Consider the following 19,459-nt stretch of genomic DNA (forward strand, 5'->3'; position numbering starts at 1 on the left):
TCCCCTATCTTTAGCACTGGGCATGCAGGCCGTGCGCAGTATGAGTTTGGCGGCGCATGAGTCCTTTTGACGCTGCGCCGAGCGCGCCAAATTGCAACCTGTTGCGTTTGGCGCTGGTCGGCGCAGCGTCAAAAGGACGCATGCGCTGCCAAACGCATACTGCGCACGGCCTGCATGCCCAGTGCTAAAGATAGGGGACGCAGGACGCATGCAGCGTCATGCGTCCGTAAGCGGAGCTACTGGCGGAGGCGCGGCAGGGGCGGGGATTAGCGGCGGCCGTGCGCAACCCGACGCTGCGGCCGTAAACGCTAATGTGAAACTAGCCTTAATGAGCATGCTGCGTATTTTTCTGCGATGCGATACCGCCGTGGGAAAGTCCGCAGCATTAGTTCAGCATTGCGGAATCCCATAGGAATGCATGGGATGCTTTTTTTTTTTTTTGCGTTTTTTTGCTGCAAAATCACCACGAAAACGCAAAAAAACGCTTCATGTGAGCACAGCCTTACAGGAGGCTGGAGGCCACCTTTTTTCAGTCATTTCTGTACCATTAACAGAAATCTGCATTATTTGTGTGATGTGTAGAAGTTCGGAATCCTTACGTGTAATCTGCTGCCTTATTGGACTCTTGTCGCTGCCGTTATTTTCATTTTCCTCATTGCTGTTTGATTCTGGATTTTCAGTTTCGCTTTTCCTAGTTGTTTTACTGCGTTTTCGGCATCTGAGCGACGGGACTGAATTGTGATCGACAGCATCTGAAAAACGAAGATTGCACATGAGATGTACATTCAATAGAAGCTGATCAATAGAACAGGAGTATAAACCTGGACCTGATCATCCAGAATTCCTGCAAATCATGCAGATACAGCGACAGAAACTAAACCTCTGAGCACATACAAATACTCGGAGATCACCCGAGCATGCTCTGGGAAATCTCGAGTAACCTGTATACTCGCGCATCACTAAATTTCAACCCAATTGCAAAAGATAATTTTAACCCAAATTACATGCATTTGACCACAATTTTTCCCAACCTTTTGGTCCCCAGGTTTGTGTTACAAGCCTCAAAACACACAGTGGCATGTAAAAGTTTGGGCACCCCTGGTCAAAATTACTGTTATTGTGAACAGTTAAGCAAGTTGAAAATTTAATGATCTCTAAAAGGCCTAAAGTTACAGTTTAGGCAGCCTTGGTGATTTTTTTGCGCGCAGATAACCTGTTAGGGTTATGGCTTGTTCACGATCATCATTCGAAAAGGCCAGGTGATACAAATTTCCCAGCTTTATAAGAACCCAGCATCCTCTAACCTTGTGCCAAAAACAGCAGCCATCGGTTTTTCTAAGCAGCTGCCAAGCACTCTGAAACTGAAAATGGTGGAGGCCACAAAGCAGGAGAAGGCTATAAGAGGAGAGAAAAGAGTTTTCAAGTTGTCCTTTCTTCAGCTCGAAATGTATTTAAGAAATGGCTGTTACCAGGAATAGTGGAGGTCAACATAAGGTCTGGAAGACCAAGCAAGAGCTGCCTGTAGGATTGCTAGAGAGGCAAATCAGAACCTACGCTTGACTACAGTGCAAACGACCTTCAGAAAGATTTATCAGACTCTGGAGTTTTGGTACATTTTTCTACTGTTCAGAGACACCTGCACAAATATGGCCTTCATGGAAGAGTCATCAGAAGAAAACCTCTCCTCCTCCCACCTCAACATAAAATCCAGCATCAGAAGTGTGCAAAAGAACATCTGAACAAGCATAATGCATTTTGGATAAAAGTCCTGTGGACGAGTAAGATTAAAATAGAATTCTGTGGCCACAATAATCAAAGATGGAGAAAAAGGGCACAGAATTTCAGTTAAAGAACATCTCTCCAACCATTAAGCATGGGGGTGGATAAATCACGCTTTGGGGTTGTGTTGCAGCCAATGGCACAGGAAACGTTTTACGGGTAGAGGGAAGAATGGATTCAATGACATTTCAACAAATTCTTGATGCAAACATAACACCATCTGTAAAAAGCTGAAGGTGAAAAGAGGAAGAGGATGAGAATGGCTTCTACAAATGGAGAATGATGTGACACCTGTCACAATCCGTAATAGACAACCTCAAAAGGGGCAAGCTGGAGGTTTTACAATGGCCCTCACAGTCCACTGATGTGAACATCATTGAAAATATGTGGCGAGACCTCAAAACAGCAGAGGAAGCGAGACGGCCCAGGAATCTCACAGAACTGGAGGAATTCTCCAAGGAAGAATGGAGGAAACTCCCTCAAACAAGATTTGAAAGACTCTTGTCTGGCTACAAAAAGCGTTTACAAGCTGTGATACTTACAAAAAGGAGGAGATACTAGGGACTAACCATGCAGGGTGCACAAACTTTTGCATCAGCCTATTTTCCTTTTTGAAAATGTAAAAAGTTTATATATGCCTAGAATACCAAGGAAGTGTGTAAACTGTAACTTTAGTCCTTTTAGAGATCATTTCATCTTCATCTTGCTTAGCTGTTCACAGTAACAATAATTTTGACCAGGGGTGCCCAAAGTTTTACAATGATCCTGGCTTCCTTTGGAGGAGGACTGTCAATCACAGGCGTTGATCCAACATTTACCAGATTCTGGGATACAGAGATTTCCCATTAATATATGACTGTGCAGAGTAGTCGTAGCCGCAACCCCCAAATTATCTAATGCCAATACACATCAGGGATCCATCACATAATTACGTTGGATGTGATGTGAATGGGAGGTACCCTGTAAATATGGTAGATGAAGCGTCCGCCATATTCACTGTACCCACGTGCCCTTTACTTACTAGATGGTGACACAATCTCTAGGAAGTGATTCGTGTCTGGATGGTCGTCAGTAAGGTGAACGAGGGCCGAGGACGGCCGGGATTCAGACTCTTCTAAAGTAAAATATGGCTCCCCAGGATTATTGTGGGACTTCCGATGTTGGGAGAAAACCTTAGAATTGGAGCTGATAAAGTCACACTGGTTACAGTGAAAGGGAAAATGAGTCTGGAAGTGCCGAGACATCTCCTGGCGTCCGGGGAAGAGGACACGGCAGGAGCGGTGAGAGCAGGTCACGGGCGTCAGCTTATGCTCCCTCCGCAGATGAGACTGGAAGCTTTTCAGGTCTTGAGCCAAGAACGAGCAGTCACTCTGCCAGCACCGGAGGTCTTGTGGGGGAGGCGGGTGGCTTCGGAAATGTTTCTTCAGCTCACTCGGCGTCTTGAAGCCATTCCGGCAGATGGGGCAGGTGAGGGCGTCCGTCTCGGCTCGCGGACAGGTCTCCTCCTGCCTGAGGACCGAGTCTGTGATGAGGATTTGGGATTCGGCGAGAGATATACTGGAACAATCGGGCGCTGGCGGATCTCTAAGGTGATGGCAGATCTCCTGGGACAGCAGACTGGCAATGGGCACGACCGATTTACCTGGATGGAGGCAAAGGAAATGGCGAATCACAGCTCAGCCACCAGTAGGCACAAAGCCCAATCCCCCAGACAGTATGGCTGTCACCTACAGATTTTGGCCCTTGGTTGATTTTTTGTGGTGGCTCCTTCTCAAATTTTCCACTATATCAACATATTCTCTGACATGACAAAAGAGCTGTGAACACATTTGTATTTAAGGAGTGGGGAGGGTGTCACCCCCTAAAAATCAAACAAAAAAACCTTACACTTACCAGTGTCATCAGCACAGTCTCCACCAGAAGTCCCAAATCTCGCCTGCTCGTCAGTATTCACCGATGTGGTGTCCATCTGGGAGGTGTCTTTACTCTGTAGATAGATGGGCTGTAAATGCAGGGGCTCCTCAGACGCAGCATGGTCGTCTGCAAAATCTTCTATTGTCCCCTGAGCACAGGTGGACATCTGAAAAACCAGCTGCTCACATGACTGAGTGCTCCAATCAGAGGCCACCAATAGTCCGTCCTCTGACATTTCCTACAGAGCGTCGGCTGCTGCATTCTCTACAAAAGCCGAGCTGGAGCCTCGAGTACAACGACTGAAAGGACAAGAAAACTAAGAAGAAACATCTCATAGAAACAAGTGACCAGAGGGAATAACAGCTCAGGAGGAGTAAGGAGCAAAAAAAATAAAAACTAAGATAACAGTCTTTAGCAGTTATATTCCTATACATAGGGGGCAGTATTATAGTAGTTATATTCTTGTATATAGGGGCAGTATTACAGTAGTTATATTCTTGTACATAGGGGCAGTATTATAGTAGTTATATTCTTGTACATAGGAGCAGTATTATAGTAGTTATATTCTTGTACATAGGAGCAGTATTATAGTAGTTATATTCTTGTACATAGGAGCAGTATTATAGTAGTTATATTCTTGTACATAGGAGCAGTATTATAGTAGTTATATTCTTGTACATAGGAGCAGTATTATAGTAGTTATATTCTTGTACATAGGAGCAGTATTATAGTAGTTATATTCTTGTACATAGGGGCAGTATTATAGTAGTTATATTCTTGTACATAGGGGGCAGTATTATAGTAGTTATATTCTTGTACATAGGAGCAGTATTATAGTAGTTATATTCTTGTACATAGGAGCAGTATTATAGTAGTTATATTCTTGTACATAGGAGCAGTATTATAGTAGTTATATTCTTGGACATAGGAGCAGTATTATAGTAGTTATATTCTTGTACATAGGAGCAGTATTATAGTAGTTATATTCTTGTACATAGGAGCAGTATTATAGTAGTTATATTCTTGTACATAGGAGCAGTATTATAGTAGTTATATTCTTGTACATAGGGGCAGTATTATAGTAGTTATATTCTTGTACATAGGAGCAGTATTATAGTAGTTATATTCTTGTACATAGGGGCAGTATTATAGTAGTTATATTCTTGTACATAGGAGCAGTATTATAGTAGTTATATTCTTGTACATAGGGGCAGTATTATAGTAGTTATATTCTTGTACATAGGGGCAGTATTATAGTAGTTATATTCTTGTACATAGGAGCAGTATTATAGTAGTTATATTCTTGTACATAGGGGCAGTATTATAGTAGTTATATTCTTGTACATAGGAGCAGTATTATAGTAGTTATATTCTTGTACATAGGGGCAGTATTATAGTAGTTATATTCTTGTACAAAGGAGCAGTATTATAGTAGTTATATTCTTGTACAAAGGAGCAGTATTATAGTAGTTATATTCTTGTACATAGGGGCAGTCTTATAGCAGTTATATTCCTATACATAGGGGGCAGTATTATAGTAGTTATATTCTTGTATATAGGGGCAGTATTATAGTAGTTATATTCTTGTACATAGGGGGCAGTATTATAGTAGTTATATTCTTGTACATAGGAGCAGTATTATAGTAGTTATATTCTTGTACATAGGAGCAGTATTATAGTAGTTATATTCTTGGACATAGGAGCAGTATTATAGTAGTTATATTCTTGTACATAGGAGCAGTATTATAGTAGTTATATTCTGGTACATAGGGGCAGTATTATAGTAGTTATATTCTTGTACATAGGAGGCAGTATTATAGTAGTTGTATTCTTGTACATAGGGGCAGTATTATAGTAGTTATATTCTTGTACATAGGAGCAGTATTATAGTAGTTATATTCTTGTACATAGGAGGCAGTATTATAGTAGTTGTATTCTTGTACATAGGAGCAGTATTATAGTAGTTATATTCTTGTACATAGGAGCAGTATTATAGTAGTTATATTCTTGTACATAGGAGGCAGTATTATAGTAGTTGTATTCTTGTACATAGGAACAGTATTATAGTAGTTATATTCTTGTACATAGGAGCAGTATTATAGTAGTTATATTCTTGTACATAGGGACAGTATTATAGTAGTTATATTCTTGTACATAGCGGCAGTATTATAGTAGTTATATTCTTGTACATAGGAACAGTATTATAGTAGTTATATTCTTGTACATAGGAGCAGTATTATAGTAGTTATATTCTTGTACATAGGAACAGTATTATAGTAGTTATATTCTTGTACATAGGGGCAGTATTATAGTAGTTATATTCTTGTACATAGGAACAGTATTATAGTAGTTATATTCTTGTACATAGGGGCAGTATTATAGTAGTTATATTCTTGTACATAGGAACAGTATTATAGTAGTTATATTCTTGTACATAGGGGCAGTATTATAGTAGTTATATTCTTGTACATAGGGACAGTATTATAGTAGTTATACTCTTGTACATAGGGGCAGTATTATAGTAGTTATATTCTTGTACATAGGGACAGTATTATAGTAGTTATATTCTTGTACATAGGAACAGTATTATAGTAGTTATATTCTTGTACATAGGAGCAGTATTATAGTAGTTATATTCTTGTACATGGGGCAGTATTATAGTAGTTGTATTCTTGTATATAGGAGCAGTATTATAGTAGTTATATTCTTGTACATAGGGGCAGTATTATAGTAGTTATATTCTTGTACATAGGGACAGTATTATAGTAGTTATACTCTTGTACATAGGGGCAGTATTATAGTAGTTATATTCTTGTACATAGGGACAGTATTATAGTAGTTATATTCTTGTACATAGGGGCAGTATTATAGTAGTTATATTCTTGTACATAGGAACAGTATTATAGTAGTTATATTCTTGTACATAGGAGCAGTATTATAGTAGTTATATTCTTGTACATAGGAGCAGTATTATAGTAGTTATATTCTTGTACATAGGGGCAGTATTATAGTAGTTATATTCTTGTACATAGGGGCAGTATTATAGTAGTTATATTCTTGTACATAGGGGCAGTATTATAGTAGTTATATTCTTGTACATAGGAACAGTATTATAGTAGTTATATTCTTGTACATAGGAGCAGTATTATAGTAGTTATATTCTTGTACATAGGGACAGTATTATAGTAGTTATATTCTTGTACATAGGGGCAGTATTATAGTAGTTATATTCTTGTACATAGGAGCAGTATTATAGTAGTTATATTCTTGTACATAGGAACAGTATTATAGTAGTTATATTCTTGTACATAGGGGCAGTATTATAGTAGTTATATTCTTGTACATAGGAACAGTATTATAGTAGTTATATTCTTGTACATAGGTGCAGTATTATAGTAGTTATATTCTTGTACATAGGAGCAGTATTATAGTAGTTATATTCTTGTACCTAGGAGCAGTATTATAGTAGTTATATTCTTGTACATAGGAGCAGTATTATAGTAGTTATATTCTTGTACATAGGAACAGTATTATAGTAGTTATATTCTTGTACATAGGGGCAGTATTATAGTAGTTATATTCTTGTACATAGGAACAGTATTATAGTAGTTATATTCTTGTACATAGGTGCAGTATTATAGTAGTTATATTCTTGTACATAGGAGCAGTATTATAGTAGTTATATTCTTGTACATAAGAGCAGTATTATAGTAGTTATATTCTTGTACATAAGAGCAGTATTATAGTAGTTATATTCTTGTACATAGGGGCAGTATTATAGTAGTTATATTCTTGTACATAGGTGCAGTATTATAGTAGTTATATTCTTGTACATAGGAGCAGTATTATCAGGCTCGGAGTGGCCTGGCTGGGTACCGGGTAAATGCCCGGTGGGCCCTTTAAAAACCCTGCCCCTTTAAGTGCGTGGGCCCTTTAGGACGCGCGCGTGCACATACCATAGCGCGCGGCCCGGGCCCGACGTTTCCCCGTCTGAGGCGCTGACGCGGTGTCGGGCGACCTCCTTGCTGGCTCCGGCTCCACTGCTTCTGATCACTCACCCAGCCCCAGGACCTTGCCGCTGTTTTGATTGGGCGGTGACACGCCCCACACTCTGCTTTACGGCTCTGTAGCTGGCAGCGTGTGAGACAAGTGGACGCCGCCGAGCTCCGCTCTCCCTGCTGCTGCTGCTCCTACTCTGCTCCGGTCCGGTGAGTAGAGTCTGGAGAGGAGGGGGAACAAGGAGTCTCCATGGAGGAGGCCAGAGGCGTCCGGAGGAGGAGGTAGTGATGTGTCGTTCGTGAACGAACCGAGACAAAGAGCCGGCTCTTTCATGTGACCGACGGGAGTCGGCTCACCAGTGGGAGCTGAGCCAAATTTTTTTCCCCCTGCTATTTGCATAGCTTCTGGCTGGGAGGAGCTGAGGAGGAGACTTAGAGCAGTGAGCACAAGTGAGGAGTGACTGGGCTCCTCCCACATGACACAGAGCTGTACTGTGATTGGCTGCTCAGTGCAGTGAGTGCACACGTGATCTGTGATAGATCCCAATGTGCAGTCACACAGAGACTGTCACTGACATAACAGTGGATGTCCGGCAGCTGCAGGATGAGCACTGACAGCCATCTTACCCCTCATTATCTTCTGTAGTTCCTGCTGCTCTACAGTGGGAAAGTAATAATATAAATCTGAGGCGGAGAAACTCTGTGGACAGATCCGGGTATATCTGTAATATTACGGGCTAAGGCTGGTTTCACACTAGCGTTTATTCCACGCAGCGCACGGCACCGCCCCCTGCAGGCTCCCTGCCCGCCCCATCCGGTCATCGCCGCCTACTATCGCACACGGCCACATGCGATCTGCGCACCCTATCTTTAGCATAGGGTGCGCAAATCGTGCACTAGTAGGATTTTAGCGTGCGCTGCGCACTTTTGAAGGTGCGCCGAGCGTGCCAAAATGCAACATGCTGCGTTCGGCGCACATCTTCAAAAGTGCGCAGCGCACGCCAAAATCCTACTAGCGCACAGCCAGCGCACGATCTGCGCACCCTATGCTAAATATAGGGTGCGCAGATCGCATGCAGCCGTGTGCGATAGTAGGCGGCGATGACCGGATGGGGCGGGCAGGGAGCCGGCAGGGGGCGGGGCTCAGCGGCGCTGCGTCGAATAAACGCTAGTGTGAAACTAGCCTAAGCGTCACTCTGTCCGAAGCCTTAATAGACTGCACAAGTGTGACGCACCTGCGCAGTCTGGCTCCAGACAACAGTGTCACCCCCCCCACGAGATCACGGTAGACGCACTCCCCCCAGGAGATCGCAGTATGCGTGAGCACTGAACGCATACCGCGATCTCCGGCACAACACCTTACCGATTTGGTGTGGTCGCGGGATCTTGCATCTGGCGGTGATGACAGGAGAGGGCGGGTTGTTGGGCCGGAATCGGCGCATGCGCAGTCTGCACTTTCCGGTACCATTTTGTGGAAGACACACTGCAGTGTGTCTTCAAGAAAATGGCGCCAGAAAGAGAGGAATGCGCAGGCGCCAATTCCGGCCCAACAGCCCGCCCTCTCCTCACATCACGGCACAAAAGATTACCGATCGGGTATTCGCCATGAAGTCAGAAGAGGGCGGGTTGTGGCGCCATGCATACCAGGATTGGGGGGTGAGGGGTAGCATGCATACCTGGATAGGGGGGTGAGGGGACCATGCATACCTGGATAGGGGGGTGAGGGGACCATGCATATCAGGATAGGGGGGTGAGGGGGCCATGCATACCAGGATTGGGGGGTGAGGGGACCATGCATACCAGGATAGGGGGGTGAGGGGACCATGCATACCAGGATAGGGGGGTGAGGGGACCATTCATACCAGGATAGGGGGGTGAGGGGACCATGCATACAAGGATAGGGGGGTGAGGGGACCATGCATACCTGGATAGGGGGGTGAGGGGACCATGCATTCCAGGATAGGGGGTGAGGGGACCATGCATATCAGGATAGGGGGGTGAGGGGACCATGCATATCAGGATTTGGGGGTGAGGGGGCCATGCATACCAGGATTGGGGGGTGAGGGGACCATGCATACCTGGATAGGGGGGTGAGGGGACCATGCATTCCAGGATAGGGGGTGAGGGGACCATGCATATCAGGATAGGGGGGTGAGAGGACCATGCATACCAGGATAGGGGGTGAGGGGACCATGCATATCAGGATAGGGGGGTGAGGGGACCATGCATTCCAGGATAGGGGGGTGAGGGGACCATGCATATCAGGATAGGGGGGTGAGGGGGCCATGCATACCAGGATTGGGGGGTGAGGGGACCATGCATTCCAGGATAGGGGGGTGAGGGGACCATGCATATCAGGATAGGGGGGTGAGGGGGCCATGCATACCTGGATAGGGGGGTGAGGGGACCATGCATTCCAGGATAGGGGGTGAGGGGACCATGCATACCTGGATAGGGGGGTGAGGGGACCATGCATATCAGGATAGGGGGGTGAGGGGGCCATGCATACCAGGATTGGGGGGTGAGAGGACCATGCATACCTGGATAGGGGGGTGAGGGGACCATGCATTCCAGGATAGGGGGTGAGGGGACCATGCATATCAGGATAGGGGGGTGAGAGGACCATGCATACCAGGATAGGGGGGTGAGGGGACCATGCATACCAGGATTAGGGGTGAGAGGACCATGCATACCAGGATTGGGGGTGAGGTGACCATGCATACCAGGATAGGGGGGTGAGGGGACCATGCATACCAGGATTGGGGGTGAGGTGACCATGCATACCAGGATAGGGGGGTGAGGGGACCATGCATACCTGGATAGGGGGGTGAGGGGACCATGCATACCTGGATAGGGGGGTGAGGGGACCATGCATACCAGGATAGGGGGGTGAGGGGACCATGCATTCCAGGATAGGGGAGTGAGAGGACCAGGCATATCAGGTTTGGGGATGAGGGGACCATGCATACCAGAATTGGTAGGTAAGGGGTGCCATGTATGGTGCAGATATCAGAGTTACTCTGTAAGAACCTGGGACATGTCTCCAAGGATTTACTTATAAGGGTATGTGCACATGTTGCGGATTGCTGTGTGGAATTTTCTGTGCGGAATCTGCATCTCTTGGCATAATCTGCAGGTCTAAATCCGTGCGGTTTTTATGCGGATTTAGGCTATGTGCCCACGTAGCGTTTTATTCCGGACACTCAAAACCAGACTCCTTCCCAGAAAACGCGTGTTTTTTTTCAGCGCGATTTTACCCCGATTATGTTCGCGATTTTGCCGCGATTTTTGCATGCGAAATTCAAGCATTTTCCAAGCGATTTGAAACATCGCTTGGAAAGTGATTGACAGGTTGGTCACACTCGTCAAACATAGTGTTTGACAAGTGTGACCAGCTTTTTACTATTGAGGCCTCAATAGTAAAAGAATGTTAAAAATGATAAAAAAATAAAAAATCGGGGTATATTTACCTTCCGACGTCCCGCGCAGTCTCAGCGATGCTCCCTTTCCCAGCGATGCTTTGCGAGACCTGTGATGAAGTTGGTCTCGCGTTGCTATAGCGATCTCACGAGACCGTTAGAATAACGCGAGACTACGTCATCACAGGACCGTGCCGCAAGGCATTACTGGGATCGCTGAGGCCCGGGAAGGCAGCGCGGGACGCCGGAAGGTAAATATACCCTGATTTTTTTATTCTTTTTTTTACAGGGGCATGGTGCCCAGGGCCTGGAGGACAGTCTCCTCTCCTCCACACCGTGGGTACCAACCGCACATGAGACGCTTAACTTCCCGCATGGTGGGCATAGCCACATGCGGGAAGTAAGCGATTCTCATGCATTCCTATGGGTGCGGAATCGCGGCAATTTTTTGCGATTCCGCATAAAAGAATGAGCATGCTGCGTTTTTTTCCGCGATGCGATTCCGCCGCAGAAAAAAGCGCAGCATTAGCACAGCATGTGCGGAATAACATAGGAATGGGGGGCGTTCTGTACGAATTTTTTTAAACGTTTTCGTGCCGAAAATCGCAGCAAAAACGCTTAAAAATCGCACCGTGGGGCACACAGCCTTATTATGGATTTTGTGCGGATTTCCCCTGTGTTTTTACACCTGCGGATTCCTAGAATGGAAGGGGCGTAAAAACGATGTGGAATCCGCGCAAATTATTGACATGCTGCGGAAAATAAACTGCTGCGTTTCCGCTTGGATTTTTCCGCAGCATGTACACAGCGTTTTTTTTCCCCCCATAGAATAACATTGTACTGTAAATCACTTGTGGATCTGCAGCGTGTGCACATACCCTTAGAATAATCAGTGCCGGCAGATGTCACAGCACTGACTAATGTAGAAACCACATGGACAAATATCAGATATTAGAGGAGAACACAAATCAGCAATGTGGACAGGAGTGAGGGCCTGATCCCAGGAGCTTACACTCTGAGAAAATGGCTAAAAAGCCTTCACTAGACCCCTGTACAGCAGTATAATGAGGCCCAGGCTTTACAGTTAAGAGACTCGAGTGATAAAAGTAGCACTTTTTGCAAGAAGAGCCGCTTTTTGAGCCAAAAAGAGCCTGCTCTTTTTGGTGAGCAGAGCCGATTGAGCCAGATCACCAAAAAGAGTCGGACTGCCCATCACTAGGAGGAAGAGGCCAGTGGGGTCCGGAGGAGGAGGAGGCCAGTGGGGTCCGGAGGAGGCCAGTGGGGTCCGGAGGAGGCCAGTGGGGTCCGGAGGAGACAAGAGGCCAAAGGGGTCCGGAGGAGGAAGAGGCCAGAGGGGTCCGGAGGAGGAAGAGGCCAGAGTGGTGCGGAGGAGGAAGAGGCCAGAGGGGTCCGGATGATGAGGAGGCCTGTGCTGTATACCATGTGGTGCTGTGCTATATACCATGTGGGCCTGTGCTTTATACCATGTGGGCCTGTGCTTTATACCAATGGGGGCTGTGCTGTATACCAGTGGGGGGCTGTGCTGTATACCAGTGGGGGGGCTGTGCTGTATACCAGTGGGGGGGCTGTGCTGTATACCAGTGGGGGGGCTGTGCTGTATACCAATGAGGGGCTGTGCTGTATACCAATGAGGGGCTGTGCTGTATACCAATGGGGGGCTGTGCTGTATACCAATGGGGGAGCTGTGCTGTATACCATGTGATGCTATGCTATATACCATGTGGGCCTGTGCTTTACACCATGTGTGCCTGTGCTTTATACCATGTGGGGCTGTGCTTTACACCATGTGTGCCTGTGCTTTATACCATGTGGGGCTGTGCTGTATACCATGTGGGCCTGTGCTGTATACCAATGGGGGGCTGTGCTGTATACCAATGGGGGGCTGTGCTATATACCATGGGGGGCTGTGCTATATACCATGTGGGGCTGTGCTATATACCATGTGGGGCTGTGCTATATACCATGTGGGGCTGTGCTATATACCATGTGGGGCTGTGCTTTATACCATGTGGGGCTGTGTTATATACTATGTGGCTGTGTTATATACCATGGGGGGTACATTATACATTATATTCTATGGGGGAGGCTGTGTTATATAATATGGGGGCTACATTATATTCTATGGGAGGTGGACTGTATTATATTCTATTCGGGGCTACATTATATTCTATGGGGGGCTGTATTATCTTTATTATATTCTATGGGGGTGATTGCAACATACCTTATGAAGGGGCTACATTATACTATATGAGGAGGCTACATTGTATTCTACGGGGGGCTGCATTATATATTATGGGGGGCTAGATTATATTGTAGGGGGGCTTTATTATACTTTATGAGGGGGCTGCATTATACTATGAGGATGGCTACATTGTATTCTATGGAGGGGCTACATTACACTATATAAGGGGCTGCCATATATTCTATGGAGGGGCTGCATTATACTATATGAGGGGGGCTGCATTATATTCTATGGGGGGTTACATTGTATTTTGTGGGGTGGCTACATTATGCTCTAAGGGGTGGCTGCATTATACTATAGGGGGGCTGCATTATATTCTATGGGGGTTACATTATACTCTGTGGGGTGGCTGCATTATACTATATGTGGGCTGCATTATACTGTATTGAGGACTATGGGGAATACATTATACTATATGAAGAACTATGGAGTGCATTATACTATGGAAAGAGAATTGTACTACATGGATGACTGGCAGTGTATTATACTATATGGAGCACTATGAGGAGTGTATTAAACTATATGGAGGACTGAGCAGTGTATTTTAATATATGGAGGAGTGTATTATATTATATGCAGGACTGAGTGTATTTTAATATATGAAGGACTGAGGAGTATTATATACTATATGGAGGACTATGGGGCAGATTATATTATATGGAGGACATTATATTATATGGAGGACTATGGGGCAGATTATATTATATGGAGGACATTATATTATATGGAGGACTATGGGGTGTAAACGGTAGATGTGCTGCTGATAACATGATACTATATGGGGACAGATTGATCCATTAGTGATTGTTCTGTCCCCATCATTCTTTCTCAGATGGTGGAAAAAGAGGCCAGGAAACCAGTGTTGAACGACTTCAATATTGTCGATCGCACTCATTTAGCGTCCTGAACTCAGCGCATGTAACAACAACCGAAATACTTCTGTGCGATGTGCAATATGTTAGCATTTGGGGCCCCATTTTAAAATTGGCCTAGGGCCCCACTTTGCCTTAAACCAGCCCTGCTCATACATATGACATGATGCAGCATCACAGATCACAATCTCTGCCAGTGCCTCCTATATAAGATACACACACACACCACACTCTAATATGGCCTAATATGTCATATGAGGCCTGTATATTGACCGTACAGACTGCACTATCATACTCCTGTATGCCGTACATAGGCAGAGAGTGCGGTCTGTACAGTATCTAAGAGGGCGACACTCAGTATGTCTTATAGGAGGCCAATATGCCATACATACTGCAATATCGGCATCCTATATACTGTACATGCCACACTCTCAGCCTCTTATAGAAAGTGTCTGTTATAGGAGACCGAGAGTGCAGTCTGTACGATATATAGGAGGCTGAGAGCGTTCTCTTTTGCACACTGTACAGCTTGCTAAATGGCACATGTTTTAGTGGGAGAGGCCAAAAAATGAACACATAATAAAACCGTTTATGGTAGCCATAGGGTGGGCCCCTAGAGTCAATTCTCCTGGTGGGCCCTAGGCACCCCAGTCCGACCCTAGTAGTTATATTCTTGTACATGGGGCGGTATTACAGTAGTTATATTCTTGTACATAGGAGCAGTATTATAGTAGTTATATTCTTGTACATAGGGGCAGTATTATAGTAGTTATATTCTTGTACATAGGGGCAGTATTATAGTAGTTATATTCTTGTACATAGGGGCGGTATTACAGTAGTTATATTCTTGTACATAGGAGCAGTATTATAGTAGTTATATTCTTGTACATAGGGACAGTATTATAGTAGTTATATTCTTGTACATAGGGGCAGTATTATAGTAGTTATATTCTTGTACATAGGGGCAGTATTATAGTAATTATATTCTTGTACATAGGAGCAGTATTATAGTAGTTATATTCTTGTACATAGGAGCAGTATTATAGAGGTTATATTCTTGTACATAGGATCAGTATTATAGTAGTTATATTCTTGTACATAGGGGCAGTATTATAGTAGTTATATTCTTGTACATAGGGGCGGTATTATAGTAGTTATATTCTTGTACATTGGAGCAGTGTTATAGTAGTTATATTCTTGTACATAGGGACAGTATTATAGTAGTTATATTCTTGTACATAGGGGCAGTATTATAGTAGTTATATTCTTGTACATAGGGGCAGTATTATAGTAGTTATATTCTTGTACATAGGATCAGTATTATAGTAGTTATATTCTTGTACAGAGGGGCAGTATTATAGTAGTTATATTCTTGTACATAGGGGCGGTATTACAGTAGTTATATTCTTGTACATAGGAGCAGTATTATAGTAGTTATATTCTTGCACATAGGGACAGTATTATAGTAGTTATATTCTTGTACATAGGGACAGTATTATAGTAGTTATATTCTTGTACATAGGGGCAGTATTAGAGTAGTTATATTCTTGTACATAGGATCAGTATTATAGTAGTTATATTCTTGTACAGAGGATCAGTATTATAGTAGTTATATTCTTGTACATAGGGACAGTATTATAGTAGTTATATTCTTGTACATAGGAGCAGTGTTATAGTAGTTATATTCTTGTACATAGGGACAGTATTATAGTAGTTATATTCTTGTACATAGGGGCAGTATTATAGTAGTTATATTCTTGTACATAGGGGCAGTGTTATAGTAGTTATATTCTTGTACATAGGGACAGTATTATAGTAGTTATATTCTTGTACATAGGAGCAGTGTTATAGTAGTTATATTCTTGTACATAGGGACAGTATTATAGTAGTTATATTCTTGTACATAGGGGCAGTATTATAGTAGTTATATTCTTGTACATAGGAGCAGTGTTATAGTAGTTATATTCTTGTACATAGGGACAGTATTATAGTAGTTATATTCTTGTACATAGGGGCAGTATTATAGTAGTTATATTCTTGTACATAGGGGCAGTATTATAGTAGTTATATTCTTGTACATAGGGGCAGTATTATAGTAGTTATATTCTTGTACATAGGGGCAGTATTATAGTAGTTATATTCTTGTACATAGGGGCAGTATTATAGTAGCTATATTCTTGTACATAGGGGCAGTATTATAGTAGTTATATTCTTGTACATAGGGGCAGTATTATAGTAGCTATATTCTTGTACATAGGGGCAGTATTATAGTAGTTATATTCTTGTACATAGGAGCAGTGTTATAGTAGTTATATTCTTGTACATAGGGACAGTATTATAGTAGTTATATTCTTGTACATAGGGGCAGTATTATAGTAGTTATATTCTTGTACATAGGGGCAGTATTATAGTAGTTATATTCTTGTACATAGGGGCAGTATTATAGTAGTTATATTCTTGTACATAGGGGCAGTATTATAGTAGCTATATTCTTGTACATAGGGGCAGTATTATAGTAGTTATATTCTTGTACATAGGAGCAGTATTATAGTAGTTATATTCTTGTACATAGGGGCAGTATTATAGTAGTTATATTCTTGTACATAGGAGCAGTATTATAGTAGTTATATTCTTGTACATAGGGGCAGTATTATATTACACTTCTGCCCTTGTATCTGGCACTATATCACTGTGCTGTATATGACACGTCTTTCTCTGGTTTCCTCTCTTTGCTGTCGCCTCTGCCCTCACAGCTCAGCTCGCACTGTTACCCGGGTATCCATTAGTACCTGGTCTCTGGAGGCCTCTGGACATCTTTGCTGCAGGTTCTGAGCTTTTGCACTCTCGGTTCCGGTTACTGCCGCAGTCTGTAGGCGTCATCAGAATGTTTTTATCCTCCGGTCTGTGCTGTTCCTCTGAAACCGAAGAAGAGACAAGTGTTTGTTGGAACGCAACCGGAAAAGCTGTGTGGAACGCAGACGAAGCGACGCTAAATATTCGTATCAAGAGGCTTGGAACGCAAAACGAGAATTCAAATGAGGCGTGGAACGCACCGCCCAGGAAGCTGCGGCTACGCGCGGCTCAGAGACTGGAGCGGCAGGCACGGAGCTGTGACCTCTGCAGGCTCTGCTCTCCCCGGACACAGGTGATACCGCGCGGGCCCCAGAATGTGAAGTCATGGACGAGGTAGAAGGGTCGCAGCCGGGGATTTGTGGGGTCTGCATTTTAATTAGATGCTGTTTGCTGCTATGTCTATTATTTTAAGTGCTGTTTCCATAGTGAGGAGTTTGCTTTAACCCATTCAGATGACTTTTTAAATATATATTTTTCTTAAGCTTTTTTCCTGTATTCCGCTTTTGTCGCCATTTTTTATTCTCTTTGTATTTTTTGTGTTTTCGGTCGAGCCGACTGAGGGGTTGTATGGACGGTTCCTCTGGTTTATTGCCACCAGTTTGGGTTGATCATTATTTTTCAGGGGTAATTAATATAAAATAATCTGTTATTCTGTTTTAGACCTTTTTTTTTCTAGCTGACATAACAGGAGGCTCCTGTATCATCTGCAGATTTGTGTAACTGGTTGCATTCTGCCTAGATAGCTGTATTAGGGTCGGACTGGGGTGCCTAGGGCCCACCAGTGGAATTGTCTCTAGGGGCCCACCCTATGGCTACCATAAACTTTTTTTATTACGTGTTCATTTTTTGGCCTCTCCCACTAAAACATGTGCCATTTAGCAAGCTGTACAGTGTGCAAAAGAGAACGCTCTCAGCCTCCTATATATCGTACAGACTGCACTCTCAGCATCCTATATCACATACAGACCGCACTCTCGGTCTCCTATAACAGATACTTTCTATAAGAGGCTGAGAGTGTGGTATGTACAGTATATAGGATGCCGATATTGCGGTATGTATGGCATACGTATTGGCCTCGTATATGATATGCAGACTGTCGGCCTCCTATTAGGCCCCCTATAAGACATACAGACTGTCGCCCTCTTAGATACTGTACAGACCACACTCTCTGCCTATGTACGGCATACAGGAGGATGATAGTGCTGTCTGTACGGTCAATATACAGGCCTCATATGACATATTAGGCCATATAAGAGTGTGGTGTGTGTGTGTATCTTATATAGGAGGCACTGGCTGAGATTGTGATCTGTGATGCTGCATCATGTCGTGTATGAGCAGGGCTGGTTTAAGGCAAAGTGGGGCCCTAGGCCAATTTTAAAATGGGGCCCCAAATGCTAACATATTGCACATCACACAGAAGTATTTCGGTTGTTGTTACATGCGCTGAGTTCAGGACGCTAAATGAGTGTGATCGACAATACTGAAGTCGTTCAACACTTGTTTCCCGGCCTCTTTCCACCATCTGAGAAAGAATGATGGGGACAGAACAATCACTAATGGATCAATCTGTCCCCATATAGTATCATGTTATCAGCAGCACATCTACAGTTTACACCCCATAGTCCTCCATATAATATAATATCCTCCATATAATTGCCCCATAGTCCTCCATATAGTATATAATACTCCTCAGTCCTTCATATATTAAAATACACTCAGTCCTCTATATAATATAATACACTCCTCCATATATTAAAATACACTGCTCAGTCCTCCATATAGTTTAATACACTCCTCATAGTGCTCCATATAGTATAATACACCGCCAGTCATCCATGTAGTACAATTCACTTCCCATAGTATAATGCACTCCATAGTTCTTCATATAGTATAATGTATTCCCCATAGTCCTCGATACAGTATAATGCAGCCACCCCACAGAGTATAATGCAGCCCTGCCATACAATATAATGCAGCCACCCCTTAGAGCATAATGTAGCCACCCCACAAAATACAATGTAACCCCCCCCATAGAATATAATGCAGCCCCCCTCATATAGTATAATGCAGCCCCTCCATAGAATATATGGCAGCCCCTTATATAGTGTAATGTAACCCCTCCATAGAATACAATGTAGCCCTCCTCATATAGTATAATGCAGCCCCAACAGAATATAATATAGCTCCCTCATAAAGTATAATAAAGCCCCCCTACAATATAATCTGGCCCCCCATAAAATATAATGCAGCCCCCCTGTAGAATACAATGTAGCCTCCTCATATAGTATAATGTAGCCCCTTCATAAAGTATGATGCGATCACCCCCATAGAATATAATAAAGATAATACAGCCCCCCATAG

The 19,459-nt window shown here is 43.6% G+C and overlaps 2 protein-coding genes across 5 annotated transcripts in view; one reads left to right on the forward strand and one right to left on the reverse strand.

Moving 5' to 3' along the window:
- The window catches only part of ZNF142 (zinc finger protein 142), a 27,301-nt gene extending 19,409 nt beyond the window's left edge, over positions 1 to 7,892 (reverse strand). The window contains exons 1-4 of one of the 2 annotated variants that reach the window (XM_073545400.1): positions 7,752 to 7,892; positions 3,673 to 3,992; positions 2,801 to 3,421; positions 600 to 752 (exon numbers count right to left, since the gene is read on the reverse strand). In XM_073545400.1, coding sequence (XP_073401501.1) covers positions 600 to 752; positions 2,801 to 3,421; positions 3,673 to 3,928 — 1,030 coding nt within the window. In that variant the 5' untranslated portion in view covers positions 3,929 to 3,992; positions 7,752 to 7,892. Of the gene's footprint in view, positions 1 to 599; positions 753 to 2,800; positions 3,422 to 3,672; positions 3,993 to 7,649 lie in introns of both variants that reach the window. The other variant, XM_073545398.1, reaches the window with a different exon arrangement.
- BCS1L (BCS1 homolog, ubiquinol-cytochrome c reductase complex chaperone) overlaps positions 7,764 to 19,459 on the forward strand; it is a 23,931-nt gene continuing 12,235 nt past the window's right edge. Inside the window, exons 1-2 of one of the 3 annotated variants that reach the window (XM_073545404.1) lie at positions 7,768 to 7,901; positions 16,999 to 17,390. The gene's annotated coding sequence lies outside the window, so the exon portion shown is untranslated. Of the gene's footprint in view, positions 7,902 to 16,998; positions 17,391 to 19,459 lie in introns of all 3 variants that reach the window. The other 2 variants (XM_073545403.1, XM_073545407.1) reach the window with 2 other exon arrangements.

This window comes from Dendrobates tinctorius, unplaced genomic scaffold, assembly GCF_039654945.1.
Source record: "Dendrobates tinctorius isolate UK_male_01 unplaced genomic scaffold, ASM3965494v1 ptg000143l, whole genome shotgun sequence".
Classification (NCBI taxonomy): Eukaryota; Metazoa; Chordata; class Amphibia; order Anura; family Dendrobatidae; genus Dendrobates; species Dendrobates tinctorius.